Source organism: Lethenteron reissneri, chromosome 71 (genome assembly GCF_015708825.2).
Source record: "Lethenteron reissneri isolate LAM-NWPU_2019-01 chromosome 71, ASM1570882v1, whole genome shotgun sequence".
Classification (NCBI taxonomy): Eukaryota; Metazoa; Chordata; class Hyperoartia; order Petromyzontiformes; family Petromyzontidae; genus Lethenteron; species Lethenteron reissneri.
The window spans coordinates 210,432-224,719 of NC_083849.1; the positions used below are offsets into that span (position 1 = coordinate 210,432).

At 52.3% G+C, this 14,288-nt stretch overlaps 1 protein-coding gene across 6 annotated transcripts in view; it reads right to left on the reverse strand.

Annotated features, from left to right (window-relative positions):
• Positions 1-11,636: 11,636 nt before the first annotated feature.
• LOC133361232 (bromodomain-containing protein 2-like) overlaps positions 11,637-14,288 on the reverse strand; it is a 28,155-nt gene continuing 25,503 nt past the window's right edge. For all 6 annotated transcript variants that reach the window (XM_061580121.1, XM_061580123.1, XM_061580122.1 and 3 more), the window contains exon 14: positions 11,637-14,194. In XM_061580121.1, the coding sequence (XP_061436105.1) occupies positions 14,055-14,194 (140 nt within the window). In that variant the 3' untranslated portion in view covers positions 11,637-14,054. The remainder of the gene's footprint in view (positions 14,195-14,288) is intronic.

Consider the following 14,288-nt stretch of genomic DNA (forward strand, 5'->3'; position numbering starts at 1 on the left):
TCGCTGTGGGGGTCGGAGCGGGGCGCGTTGCTGCCACCTCGCGGCGCGGTGACGACATTGGCCACAAGCCATTAATTATCCCACTGGTCAACACACTTTGTCTGGCATGAGGTTTTCCAACGGGTTTAAGGTAATTGTGGGGTGCCGATTTCAAATCTGGCATCAGTTTTTGTCTATCACATCAGGTTTTTGAGATATCAAATATTGCATTTTTAATTAAACTGCAGAAGAAAAATATCAAATAAATGTGGATATCTACATAAAATGGATATCTACATAAAATGGATATCTACATAAAATGATATTATAAACACACTATCCTAGAAATACAGCACCGTATTTTAACACTAAAGCAGTCACTGACTCGCAACAACTTGCATTCATAAGTGACAGAGTTAATTTCGGGTAAAATCAATGAAAATGGGGTATGCCGATAGCATAGAAATGAGATGTGATAGAGCAAATCTGAGATCAGATTTGGAATCAGCACCCTGAAATTAGTCTAGAACAGCTGCAAAAGTCGGGGCCAGAATTTTTTCTTGTTGTTGACCAGTGTTATCGCACTCACAACATTGTTTCGCTCCTGGGTAGCAAGTGTTACTTTAAAATTGCTTATGCGTCTAAAGTACAGAGAATGGCGATTATTCCTGGGGTCTTTCGGTAAAGTCACGGAGGTGAAAACTAAATAAAATAAAACTAAAATAAATCGCGACGTTTCGGAAGCAACACAAGCATCCGTCATCAGGTGTGACCGCTGCAGCTGTAACACATTCCTCCTCCTCCTGCGGAGGGAGCTGCTGGTAGGAACTTTGGTGGGTTGCTCGGTCAATGGCCAGAGGGTCAACGGCCAGGGCGTGGTGAATTCACCAGTGGTCGGGGGAGATTAGGTCCTGGATGGGGAGGACCCTGGCTCCCAGCCTTCCCGCCCTTGTGAGGGCGAAGGTCCTGAGCGACCAGAGGTCGGGGACCCGCCGGGCCAGCGGTGGGTCAGTGTGCCTCCCCTAGGTCCCGCCAGAGCACGCTGGGATAGCAGGGAGATTAGATAGACAGCAAGGTCCTGTACCTCATCAGGGTAACTGGTAAGGGGACCGTATACCCCTCTGTGTGATAGGGACTGTGTATTAAAGACAATAAACAGTGTGTGCCATAAAGAAGTGTATTAGTCCGTCCTTTACAACACTACACATGTATACAGACATCGACACAATTTAAACCGAGAAGATGGGTACTAACTCGGCAATTCCTGGAAGGACGTTACCAACCAGTTCAAGTGACAACTGGCTGTCATGTTTCCATTTTAGACCTGGCAGCCCTTTATTGGTGGAAGCCCACCACCAGTACCATCATTACCCACTACTACCATCAACACCACCAGTACCATCATTACCCACTACTACCATCAACACCACCAGTACCATCATTACCCACGACTACCATCACCACCACCAGTACCATCATTACCCACGACTACCATCACCACCACCAGTACCATCATTACCCACTACTACCATCACCACCACCAGTACCATCATTACCCACGACTACCATCACCACCACCAGTACCATCATTACCCACGACTACCATCACCACCACCAGTACCATCATTACCCACGACTACCATCACCACCACCAGTACCATCATTACCCACGACTACCATCACCACCACCAGTACCATCATTACCCACTACTACCATCACCACCACCAGTACCATCATTACCCACTACTACCATCACCACCACCAGTACCATCATTACCCACTACTACCATCACCACCACCACCAGTACCATCATTACCCACTACTACCATCAACACCACCAGTACCATCATTACCCACGACTACCATCACCACCACCAGTACCATCATTACCCACTACTACCATCACCACCACCAGTACCATCATTACCCACTACTACCATCACCACCACCACCAGTACCATCATTACCCACTACTACCATCAACACCACCAGTACCATCATTACCCACGACTACCATCACCACCACCAGTACCATCATTACCCACTACTACCATCACCACCACCAGTACCATCATTACCCACTACTACCATCACCACCACCAGTACCATCATTACCCACTACTACCATCACCACCACCAGTACCATCATTACCCACTACTACCATCAACACCACCAGTACCATCATTACCCACTACTACCATCACCACCACCACCAGTACCATCATTACCCACTACTACCATCAACACCACCACCAGTACCATCATTACCCACTACTACCATCACCACCACCAGTACCATCATTACCCACTACTACCATCAACACCACCACCAGTACCATCATTACCCACTACTACCATCAACACCACCAGTACCATCATTACCCACTACTACCATCACCACCACCAGTACCATCATTACCCACTACTACCATCACCACCACCAGTACCATCATTACCCACTACTACCATCACCACCACCAGTACCATCATTACCCACTACTACCATCACCACCACCAGTACCATCATTACCCACTACTACCATCACCACCACCACCAGTACCATCATTACCCACTACTACCATCAACACCACCACCAGTACCATCATTACCCACTACTACCATCACACCACCAGTACCATCATTACCCACTACTACCATCACCACAAGCAGTACCATCATTACCCACTACTACCATCACCACCACCACCAGTACCATCATTACCCACTACTACCATCAACACCACCAGTACCATCATTACCCACGACTACCATCACCACCACCAGTACCATCATTACCCACTACTACCATCACCACCACCAGTACCATCATTACCCACTACTACCATCACCACCACCAGTACCATCATTACCCACTACTACCATCACCACCACCAGTACCATCATTACCCACTACTACCATCAACACCACCAGTACCATCATTACCCACTACTACCATCACCACCACCACCAGTACCATCATTACCCACTACTACCATCAACACCACCACCAGTACCATCATTACCCACTACTACCATCACCACCACCAGTACCATCATTACCCACTACTACCATCAACACCACCACCAGTACCATCATTACCCACTACTACCATCAACACCACCAGTACCATCATTACCCACTACTACCATCACCACCACCAGTACCATCATTACCCACTACTACCATCACCACCACCAGTACCATCATTACCCACTACTACCATCACCACCACCACCAGTACCATCATTACCCACTACTACCATCAACACCACCAGTACCATCATTACCCACTACTACCATCACCACCACCAGTACCATCATTACCCACTACTACCATCACCACCACCAGTACCATCATTACCCACTACTACCATCACCACCACCAGTACCATCATTACCCACTACTACCATCACCACCACCAGTACCATCATTACCCACTACTACCATCACACCACCAGTACCATCATTACCCACTACTACCATCACCACACCACCAGTACCATCATTACCCACTACTACCATCACACACCACCAGTACCATCATTACCCACTACTACCATCACCACCACCAGTACCATCATTACCCACTACTACCATCAACACCACCACCAGTACCATCATTACCCACTACTACCATCACCACCACCAGTACCATCATTACCCACTACTACCATCAACCACCACCAGTACCACAGTACCACTACTCATCACCACCCTCACCATTACCCACTACTACCATCACCACCACCAGTACCATCATTACCCACTACTACCATCACCACCACCAGTACCATCATTACCCACTACTACCATCACCACCACCAGTACCATCATTACCCACTACTACCATCACCACCACCAGTACCATCATTACCCACTACTACCATCACCACCACCAGTACCATCATTACCCAATACTACCATCACCACTAGCAGTACCATCATTACCCACGACTACCATCACCACCACCAGTACCATCATTAACCCACTACTACCATCACCACCACCAGTACCATCATTACCCACTACTACCATCACCACCACCAGTACCATCATTACCCACTACTACCATCACCACCACCAGTACCATCATTACCCACTACTACCATCACCACCACCAGTACCATCATTACCCACGACTACCATCACCACCACCAGTACCATCATTACCCACTACTACCATCACCACCACCAGTACCATCATTACCCACTACTACCATCACCACCACCAGTACCATCATTACCACTACTACCATCACCACCACCAGTACCATCATTACCCACTACTACTATCACCACCACCAGTACCATCATTACCCACTACTACCATCACCACCACCAGTACCATCATTACCCACTACTACCATCACCACCACCAGTACCATCATTACCCACGACTACCATCACCACCACCAGTACCATCATTACCCACTACTACCATCACCACCACCAGTACCATCATTACCTACTACTACCATCACCACCACCAGTACCATCATTACCCACTACTACCATCACCACCACCAGTACCATCATTACCCACTACTACTATCACCACCACCAGTACCATCATTACCCACTACTACCATCACCACCACCAGTACCACCATTACCCACTACTACCATCACCACCACCAGTACCATCATTACCCACGACTACCATCACCACCACCAGTACCATCATTACCCACTACTACCATCACCACCACCAGTACCATCATTACCCACGACTACCATCAACACCACCAGTACCATCATTACCCACGACTACCATCACCACCACCAGTACCATCATTACCCACTACTACCATCACCACTAGCAGTACCATCATTACCCACGACTACCATCACCACCACCAGTACCATCATTACCCAATACTACCATCACCACAAGCAGTACCATCATTACCCACTACTACCATCACCACCACCAGTACCATCATTACCCACTACTACCATCACCACCACCAGTACCATCATTACCCACTACTACCATCACCACCACCAGTACCATCATTACCCACGACTACCATCACCACCACCAGTACCATCATTACCCACGACTACCATCACCACCACCAGTACCATCATTACCCACTACTACCATCACCACCACCAGTACCATCATTACCCACGACTACCATCACCACCACCAGTACCATCATTACCCACTACTACCATCACCACCACCAGTACCATCATTACCCACTACTACCATCAACACCACCAGTACCATCATTACCCACTACTACCATCACCACCACCAGTACCATCATTACCCACGACTACCATCACCACCACCAGTACCATCATTACCCACTACTACCATCACCACCACCAGTACCATCATTACCCACGACTACCATCACCACCACCAGTACCATCATTACCCACTACTACCATCACCACCACCAGTACCATCATTACCCACGACTACCATCACCACCACCAGTACCATCATTACCCACTACTACCATCACCACCACCAGTACCATCATTACCTACTACTACCATCACCACCACCAGTACCATCATTACCCACTACTACAATCACCACCACCAGTACCATCATTACCCACTACTACCATCACCACAAGCAGTACCATCATTACCCACGACTACCATCACCACCACCAGTACCATCATTACCCACGACTACCATCACCACCACCAGTACCATCATTACCCACTACTACCATCACCACCACCAGTACCATCATTACCCCACGACTACCATCACCACCACCAGTACCATCATTACCCACGACTACCATCACCACCACCAGTACCATCATTACCCACTACTACCATCACCACCACCAGTACCATCATTACCCACGACTACCATCACCACCACCAGTACCATCATTACCCACTACTACCATCACCACCACCAGTACCATCATTACCCACTACTACCATCAACACCACCAGTACCATCATTACCCACTACTACCATCACCACCACCAGTACCATCATTACCCACGACTACCATCACCACCACCAGTACCATCATTACCCACTACTACCATCACCACCACCAGTACCATCATTACCCACGACTACCATCACCACCACCAGTACCATCATTACCCACGACTACCATCACCACCACCAGTACCATCATTACCCACTACTACCATCACCACCACCAGTACCATCATTACCTACTACTACCATCACCACCACCAGTACCATCATTACCTACTACTACCATCACCACCACCAGTACCATCATTACCCACTACTACAATCACCACTACCAGTACCATCATTACCCACTACTACCATCACCACAAGCAGTACCATCATTACCCACTACTACCATCACCACTAGCAGTACCATCATTACCCACTACTACCATCACCACAAGCAGTACCATCATTACCCACTACTACCATCACCACCACCAGTACCATCATTACCCACTACTACCATCACCACCACCAGCACCATCATTACCCACTACTACCATCACCACTAGCAGTACCATCATTACCCACTACTACCATCAACACCACCAGTACCATCATTACCCAATACTACCATCACCACCACCAGTACCATCATTACCCACTACTACCATCACCACCACCAGTACCATCATTACCCACTACTACCATCACCACCACCAGTACCATCATTACCCACTACTACCATCACCACCACAAGCAGTACCATCATTACCCACTACTACCATCACCACCACCAGTACCATCATTACCCACGACTACCATCACCACCACAAGCAGTACCATCATTACCCACTACTACCATCACCACCACAAGCAGTACCATCATTACCCACTACTACCATCACCACCACAAGCAGTACCATCATTACCCACTACTACCATCACCACCACCAGTACCATCATTACCCACTACTACCATCACCACCACCAGTACCATCATTACCCACTACTACCATCACCACCACCAGTACCATCATTACCCACTACTACCATCACCACCACCAGTACCATCATTACCCACTACTACCATCACCACCACCATCATTACCCACTACTACCATCACCACCACCAGTACCATCATTACCCACTACTACCATCACCATCACCAGTACCATCATTACCCACTACTACCATCACCACCACCAGTACCATCATTACCCACTACTACCATCACCACCACCAGTACCATCATTACCCACTACTACTATCACCACCACCAGTACCATCATTACCCACTACTACCATCACCACCACCAGTACCATCATTACCCACTACTACCATCACCACCACCAGTACCATCATTACCCAATACTACCATCACCACAAGCAGTACCATCATTACCCACTACTACCATCACCTCAAACAGCAACCTCCACCGTCATCAGGGTGAGTGTGTAAAGCGAGGTGCAATGATTACAGCCCTTTCATTGGTGGAAGCCCATCGCCAGCACCATCGTTGCCCATCACCGACATTAACATCAGCTGCCCGCCCACGCTGCTGACACTTGGGCTACGCCATGTTAAACCTTTATTAACAATTTGCCTTGAGACGCCAACCCTGATGACGACCGCTGGTGTTGCGATCGAAACGTTGTGGTTTGTATTGTTTTATTCACTTACATTTTTTTCGATGTGACTTTACCGAAAGAACCAAATAATACTGGTAGGAACCTCCTGGTTACACCAACCCACAGGGGATTATTGTGTCCGTCCGTCGTGCAGGAAGGGGCTGGGAGGGGCTGGGTGGGGGGTGGGGCTGGGTGGGGAGGGTGGGGCTGGGTGGGGGGTGGGAGGGGTGGGGCTGGGTTGGGAGCACACGGTCCAGTGGCCTCACTGTGGCTGCTGCACCGCTGAACCGCAGCTTGCAGCAGGACAGGGAGCACGTGGTCCACTGTGGCTGCTGCACCGCTGAGCCGGAGCGTGCAGCCGCAGCAGGAGAGTCGTCGTCTCGCTGCCCGTGAGCCAGGACATCCCGTGCCAGGCTGGGCCGTCCCTCTCCCGTCCATCTGCGTGGCCGCTGTTGTTGACCGTGGTAGTGGTTTTGGTGGTGTTGGTGTTGTTGGTGATGGTGTTGTTGACCATGGTGGTGGTGATGATGGTGGTGTTGGTGGTGATGGTGGTGGTTTTGGAGCCGTCGATGTTCGAACCCCCACGCCGAGATCCTCCGGGGAGTTCCACCATCGACTGCGTTAGCAGCAAAACCACCACCACCATCACCACCACCACCACAGTCGTGAAGATCGCCGTGGTGGTGGTGGTGAGCAGCAGAACCACGGCGACCTGCACAGCCGTGAAGATCACAGCCGTGGTGGTGTGGTGTTGGTGATAGTGGTGGTGTTGGTGGTAGTGGTGGTGTTGGTGGTAGTGGTGGTGGTGTTGGTGGTGGTGGTGTTGGTGGCGAGCAGCAGAACCACGGCGACCTGCACAGCCGTGAAGATCGCCTGGTGGTGGTGGTGTTGGTGGTGTTGGTGGTGTTGGTGGTGTTGGTGGTGATGGTGTTGGTGATGTTGGTGGTGATGGTGTTGGTGGTGATGGTGTTGGTGGTGATGGTGTTGGTGGTGATGGTGTTGGTGGTGTTGGTGGTGATGGTGTTGGTGATGGTGGTGGTGTTGGTGGTGTTGGTGGTGATGGTGTTGGTGGTGATGGTGTTGGTGGTGATGGTGTTGGTGGTGTTGGTGGTGATGGTGGTGATGGTGTTGGTGGTGATGGTGTTGGTGGTGATGGTGTTGGTGGTGATGGTGTTGGTGGTGATGATGGTGTTGGTGGTGGTGGTGTTGGTGGTGATGGTGTTGGTGGTGATGGTGTTGGTGGTGATGGTGTTGGTGGTGATGGTGTTGGTGGTGATGGTGGTGATGGTGATGCTGGTGGTGATGGTGTTGGTGGTGATGGTGTTGGTGGTGATGGTGTTGGTGGTGATGGTGTTGGTGGTGATGGTGTTGGTGGTGATGGTGTTGGTGGTGATGGTGTTGGTGGTGATGGTGTTGGTGGTGATGGTGTTGGTGGTGATGGTGTTGGTGGTGGTGTTGGTGGTGATGGTGTTGGTGGTGATGGTGTTGGTGATGTTGGTGGTGGTGGTGTTGGTGGTGATGGTGGTGATGGTGGTGGTGATGGTGTTGGTGTTGGTGGTGATGGTGTTGGTGGTGATGGTGTTGGTGGTGATGGTGATGGTGTTGGTGGTGATGATGTTGGTGGTGATGGTGATGGTGTTGGTGGTGATGGTGTTGGTGATGTTGGTGGTGGTGGTGTTGGTGGTGATGGTGTTGGTGGTGATGGTGTTGGTGGTGATGGTGTTGGTGGTGATGGTGTTGGTGGTGATGGTGTTGGTGTTGGTGGTGTTGGTGGTGATGGTGGTGATGGTGGTGGTGATGGTGTTGGTGTTGGTGGTGATGGTGTTGGTGGTGATGGTGTTGGTGGTGGTGGTGTTGGTGGTGATGGTGTTGGTGGTGATGATGTTGGTGGTGATGGTGATGGTGTTGGTGGTGATGGTGTTGGTGATGTTGGTGGTGGTGGTGTTGGTGGTGATGGTGGTGTTGGTGGTGGTGTTGGTGGTGTTGGTGGTGGCGAAGTTCTCTGAAGCCCGAGAAGTGGAGCAGCAGCGCTGGGCGAGGTGGCCGCCTCGACCAGGAGACTCCACTCTGCCCTCTGCTGTGACGTCACCGTGACGTCACAGCTTTCCACGGCTGTTACGTCACATGAAGCAGTTGTCACGTGGCTGCGCCATGTCACACCGCCACGTGATGCAACACGGAATCGTTTATAGAATTGGAATACAATAGTATGATTTACATTTCACTTATACCCATTAACGTCATGGATTCAACAATGCAACATTAAAGTTGTATTTATTTAACATTGGTGCTTGTAAAACGTTTATTAGAATGTTTCATGCAATATCTCTTATTTCTAGCACATTATTTCTCCATTAAAGATGAAGGGCCATTGCCCGAAACGTCACCTGTTCTATAGTTTCTTTGACGGCCACAGTTAATGGATTTGTTAGAGCTGTTGTTTGTGAACCACTGCCAAGGCTGCAGCATCATCACCGTGCATTTGTTCTGTCCGTCTGCTTGTAACGGGGGGTGGGGTCAGGGCAATTCTCGTAGAGTTGATCTGATTTGAGTGCAACTTGAGTGGAAAGTTGCGTTGCTGGTGGGGACTCAACCTGGAGAGAGCCGGCCACGTGGCTCACAGGGCGAGAGTTGTGTGTAAATCTGCCGAGCAGTGCCACCCAAGCACATGCCACGGTACAATGGGTGAGAGCAATCAATATACTGTAGAGGTACTGTGGACAGGGGCGGCAAGCAGCTGGAACAATGGTGCAAGTTTATGATAAATATTCACAAATGGTTTCGAAATGCAGTGTCTCATCAGCAGTCGAGCTCGCTTGAACCATCGGTTCAAACACAAGCACCATTCTGCAGGAATCTCAGTCCTTTAGCGGCTCATCAGCGTCCCTCAGCAAACTTGTTGTGATCAATGCCGGGCAGCTTTCTGTACCCCGTGCCCAAGTAGAAACACCGCATCAGGTACTCACGAGTTGACCCTTAAGCGACTCATCAGCAAGGTCAGACGTGAGCCACCTGGTCATCACGGGCACAACTCGGCAACAGCGTCCACAAGAAATGCTTCGTCAGAAGTCACTGTTTGCGAGAAACGATGCTGCTGGTACCGACAGTTGTAGACGACATTCTACACATGAAAAACTATCGAACACAACACAAATGCTTCGATTTGCAGCCCATTAGTAACAAAACAGATGAGTTGTGTAAAACTACTTTTGTTAATTTGCAGACACGGGCCGATTTTCCTGTTGCATGATCCCAATGGATGTATTCGCAGGTAACTTTGGCTGCATTGGGACGTTGATCCAACTTGAGTTCAAGGTGTCTGTGGGTATATAGCTGTGGGAGGAAACCCATGCAGGACAGGGGAAGAGCATGCAAACTCCACACCCACATTGCAGAACCCAGGGTGAGGACACACATGCCACACGGAAACGCAAGAGCATCAGGAATCGAACCCAGGTCCTTTTTGCTGAGGCACAAGCGTTGCACTGCCCCCACCTCCCTGCAGCTTCTGGAACATGTCCACGATCTCGCCATTAGTACCGTATTCTCTCTACACAGCAGTTTTTTCCAGATTGACCTCAAAGTTTGAGTGACATTACATAAGATGAGAGGCCTACTCCATCCAGTCCTTCCCATTGTGCTTGGATTCATACCATCAGCCAGCCGACCTTCTGGGAGTGCATCATTGCAACAACATTGGTTCTACGTCAGCAGCACTTGGGACCGGTTGTCGACATTCAGCCTTTCACCAGCAGCGGGAGAGTCGGGCTTTGCTCAAGACGCCGGTGAACTGCCGAGATGTTTCAGAGGCCTTTTGCTGGGCACCTTCCCAGAGCATCCTCGACATTGCAGAAGCTCATTCACAGCCCCCAGGTGGAGACGTGCAACATTGTCAACTGCCGTTCGACACGTCACTTGTGCCAGCCTAGGTGCACCTCGAGGCCCATCCCCAGGACACGTGCGAGGTTGACGCCGTTGGCCAGGTCACTGGCAGACCCCCACGCGGCATGACCCGTCCATCAACCGAGGCGGCCGTGCACGAGCAGCGACGACCACACCGAGGGGACAACACAGACGCAATGCCACAACCGTGGAACGGTGTTTGTTGAGTTGTTGTTTTTTATATTAAAACATAAAAGCCAGAATATTTGTCAATAAAAAAAACGACAACGGACAAAGAACCGGAGGAACAAAACTCAGCCACCAGCATTCGGAGGAAATGAAATAAATAAAGAGGGGGGGGGGGTGGGGGAAGCTCCTACGAAGGGTGTGGGGGGACATGCGGCGGCAACGGTTGTGTGGACACAGCCCCCCCCCCTCAACACGAACCCCTCACCGTGGCCGGCTAACGCGTCCTGTACACAGGCTCGCCACATCGACACGAGCATCGCAGCCGGGCAAACGCGGCGTCTGTCGGCAATCCGGCGAGGGAGGGGAGCGGGGGGGTGAAGGTGGGAACTTATGGCGGTGTGCCGGGGAAAGTTGGTGTCAAAGTCTCTCTCTCATCTCCCTTCTCAGCCCCCCCTCCCGTCACCCGTCCTCAGCTTAAAAAACGCCGGCACAGTTAACGGCACACCACCATTCACGCGCAGGCATGGGACACGTCTTTACACGCACACTCTACACATATGCTTACCCCGCTAATGTACAAACCCACCCACCCTCCCGCCCTCTCCCCCCAATCGCAAATGTACAAACAATCCCATCTCCCCCTTACCCCCGTAACGCAACGTCAACACAAACACGCGTCGCTACGCCTTGCTGGCCGCCGGCGTGGCAGGGAAGTTGACAAGAACACACAGGGCCCCGGGAAGATCTCCCTCCGGTGAACACAAAGCAGAAGTGTAAACTGTTAAGTAATTCTATGCGTTTACATAGAAGCGTTCTAAACTCTCAAGGGGATTCTTTCTCGCGGTCACTTTAAAGTCAACCGCGCGGCGACGTTTTGACACTTAGCACCGAGAACGCAACGAAGACATCGGTCGTCATGCTCCTCCACACAACTTGGAACCTCCGAGCGGGGAATCATGAACCGAATCCAAGCGAAGTGGCTGGCACAGGAAGCAAGCGCAGGCAACGCCGTGCACATTACCGCACACAGAATCCCAACAGCCGCCCCACACGCAGCCAGCCAATGGGAACAACTCTCTGCGCCCCCCCCCCCCTCCCGGTGAATGTGGCGGAGTGGTCTACTGACGTGGCGTCACGGGAACAACCCCCCCAGTGAAGGTCGCCACCTCGTCGGCTCGCATCGACCGCCATTCACGATGCCTTTATTTGACAAATGTTCACGTTCCGAGCAGCGACAACAACAACGGGGAAAACACCTGAAGGTCAACGCGAGTTAACAGAAATTAGACCAACCGGTCCCTCCCCGCCGCTCTCTCCGCTGGCGTGCAGACCCCCCCCCCCCAGCACCGGTGGAGAGTCCGAGGGGCGAGCGAGCACCGTCTGTACACGGTGGCGGTGGGGGGTGGGGGGGTGAGCAGCGACGCTGGCACCGGCTCCTCGCGCAGCTAAAACGCACGCTTCCACAGCCCTCGCAGCAGCAGCTGCCGCCACCGGATCCTGGACACACTCCCGGGATGACGTCTCTCGCTGTGTCGATTCGCGTCCCAAGGTCCTCCTCCTCCTCTCCCAGCGCCACGGCTTCTTTGAGTCTCCTCCGCAGCAACTTCCACAAAGACCACATTTTGTCTCAATGGCCCAGCGGGCCTGGGTTCGTCACCCGCCCTCTCTCTCAAATCGCGGAGGGGGGGGGGGGGCTGTCGATTTCTAAACCGCCGCCACGTGGTCCACTTCCCAGTGCGTCTCCTGCTCGGCGGTGACGGCGGATGCAGTTGGAGGAGAAAAACACGAGGGGGGAGGGGGTAGGGGGTGTGACCCCGCGGTTCCCACACTGGGCTTAGGATGCCAGGGATCTCAAATCTTCGCTCATCGTTGGCGTTTGTCGTCCATCTGCGCTCGCTCAGAGTTGTAAAAGTCTCATCGTTTCTCCTCCTCCTCTCGCCATTACGAAGATTTCTCTTTTTTTACCCACCACCCCAAACAACCCGCGAGAGAGTTCCCAGTCCCGTCGATCGCAGCAAAAACGCATGGCAGTTCTTTCATAAAGTATTAAATAAAACTACGACGACGACGGCAATAACACCTCCGCCGATGGGCGCGGCGGCGGCGGCGGCGAGCAGTCGTCCACTCCGCACCGGCGCGTCGGTCGGCCCCAATCCCGACGTGCACCCTCCCTGCCACCGTATCGAGCCGGGGCGGTCACGGGCGAGCGGGCGGTCACCAGGCCGGCCGGCCGGCGCACGGGCGAGTCGAGGTGGGCGCTGCCGTCTCCACCGGTCGGCACAAGCCGCCGCCGCCGGCGGGCGCCGGCTCGGCACGGCAGTCTCCTTGCGCTCCTTTGGTCGTCGCCGACAGGACCGGCGACGCTGGCGCCGACGTCGTCCGCCGACGACCAGAACGGGGTTGGGGGGCGGGCGGTGGAATTAGTGATGCCCGGACACGGGGAAGGAGTCAGCCGGAGTCCGAGTCGCTGGTGTCGCTGGAGGTGCTGGAGCCGCTGGAGGTGCTGGAGCTGCCCGAACTGGAGGAGGACGACGAGGAGGAGAGACGCGACGCCACCCCGGGCCCCTGCGCTTCCACCGGCTTGTCCGCTGCACACGCGTGTTCCACAAGCACACGCGTGTTACAAGAGCACGCGCGGGGCACACACACAGGCTCCCCACCCCCACGACAGACTGCTGGACC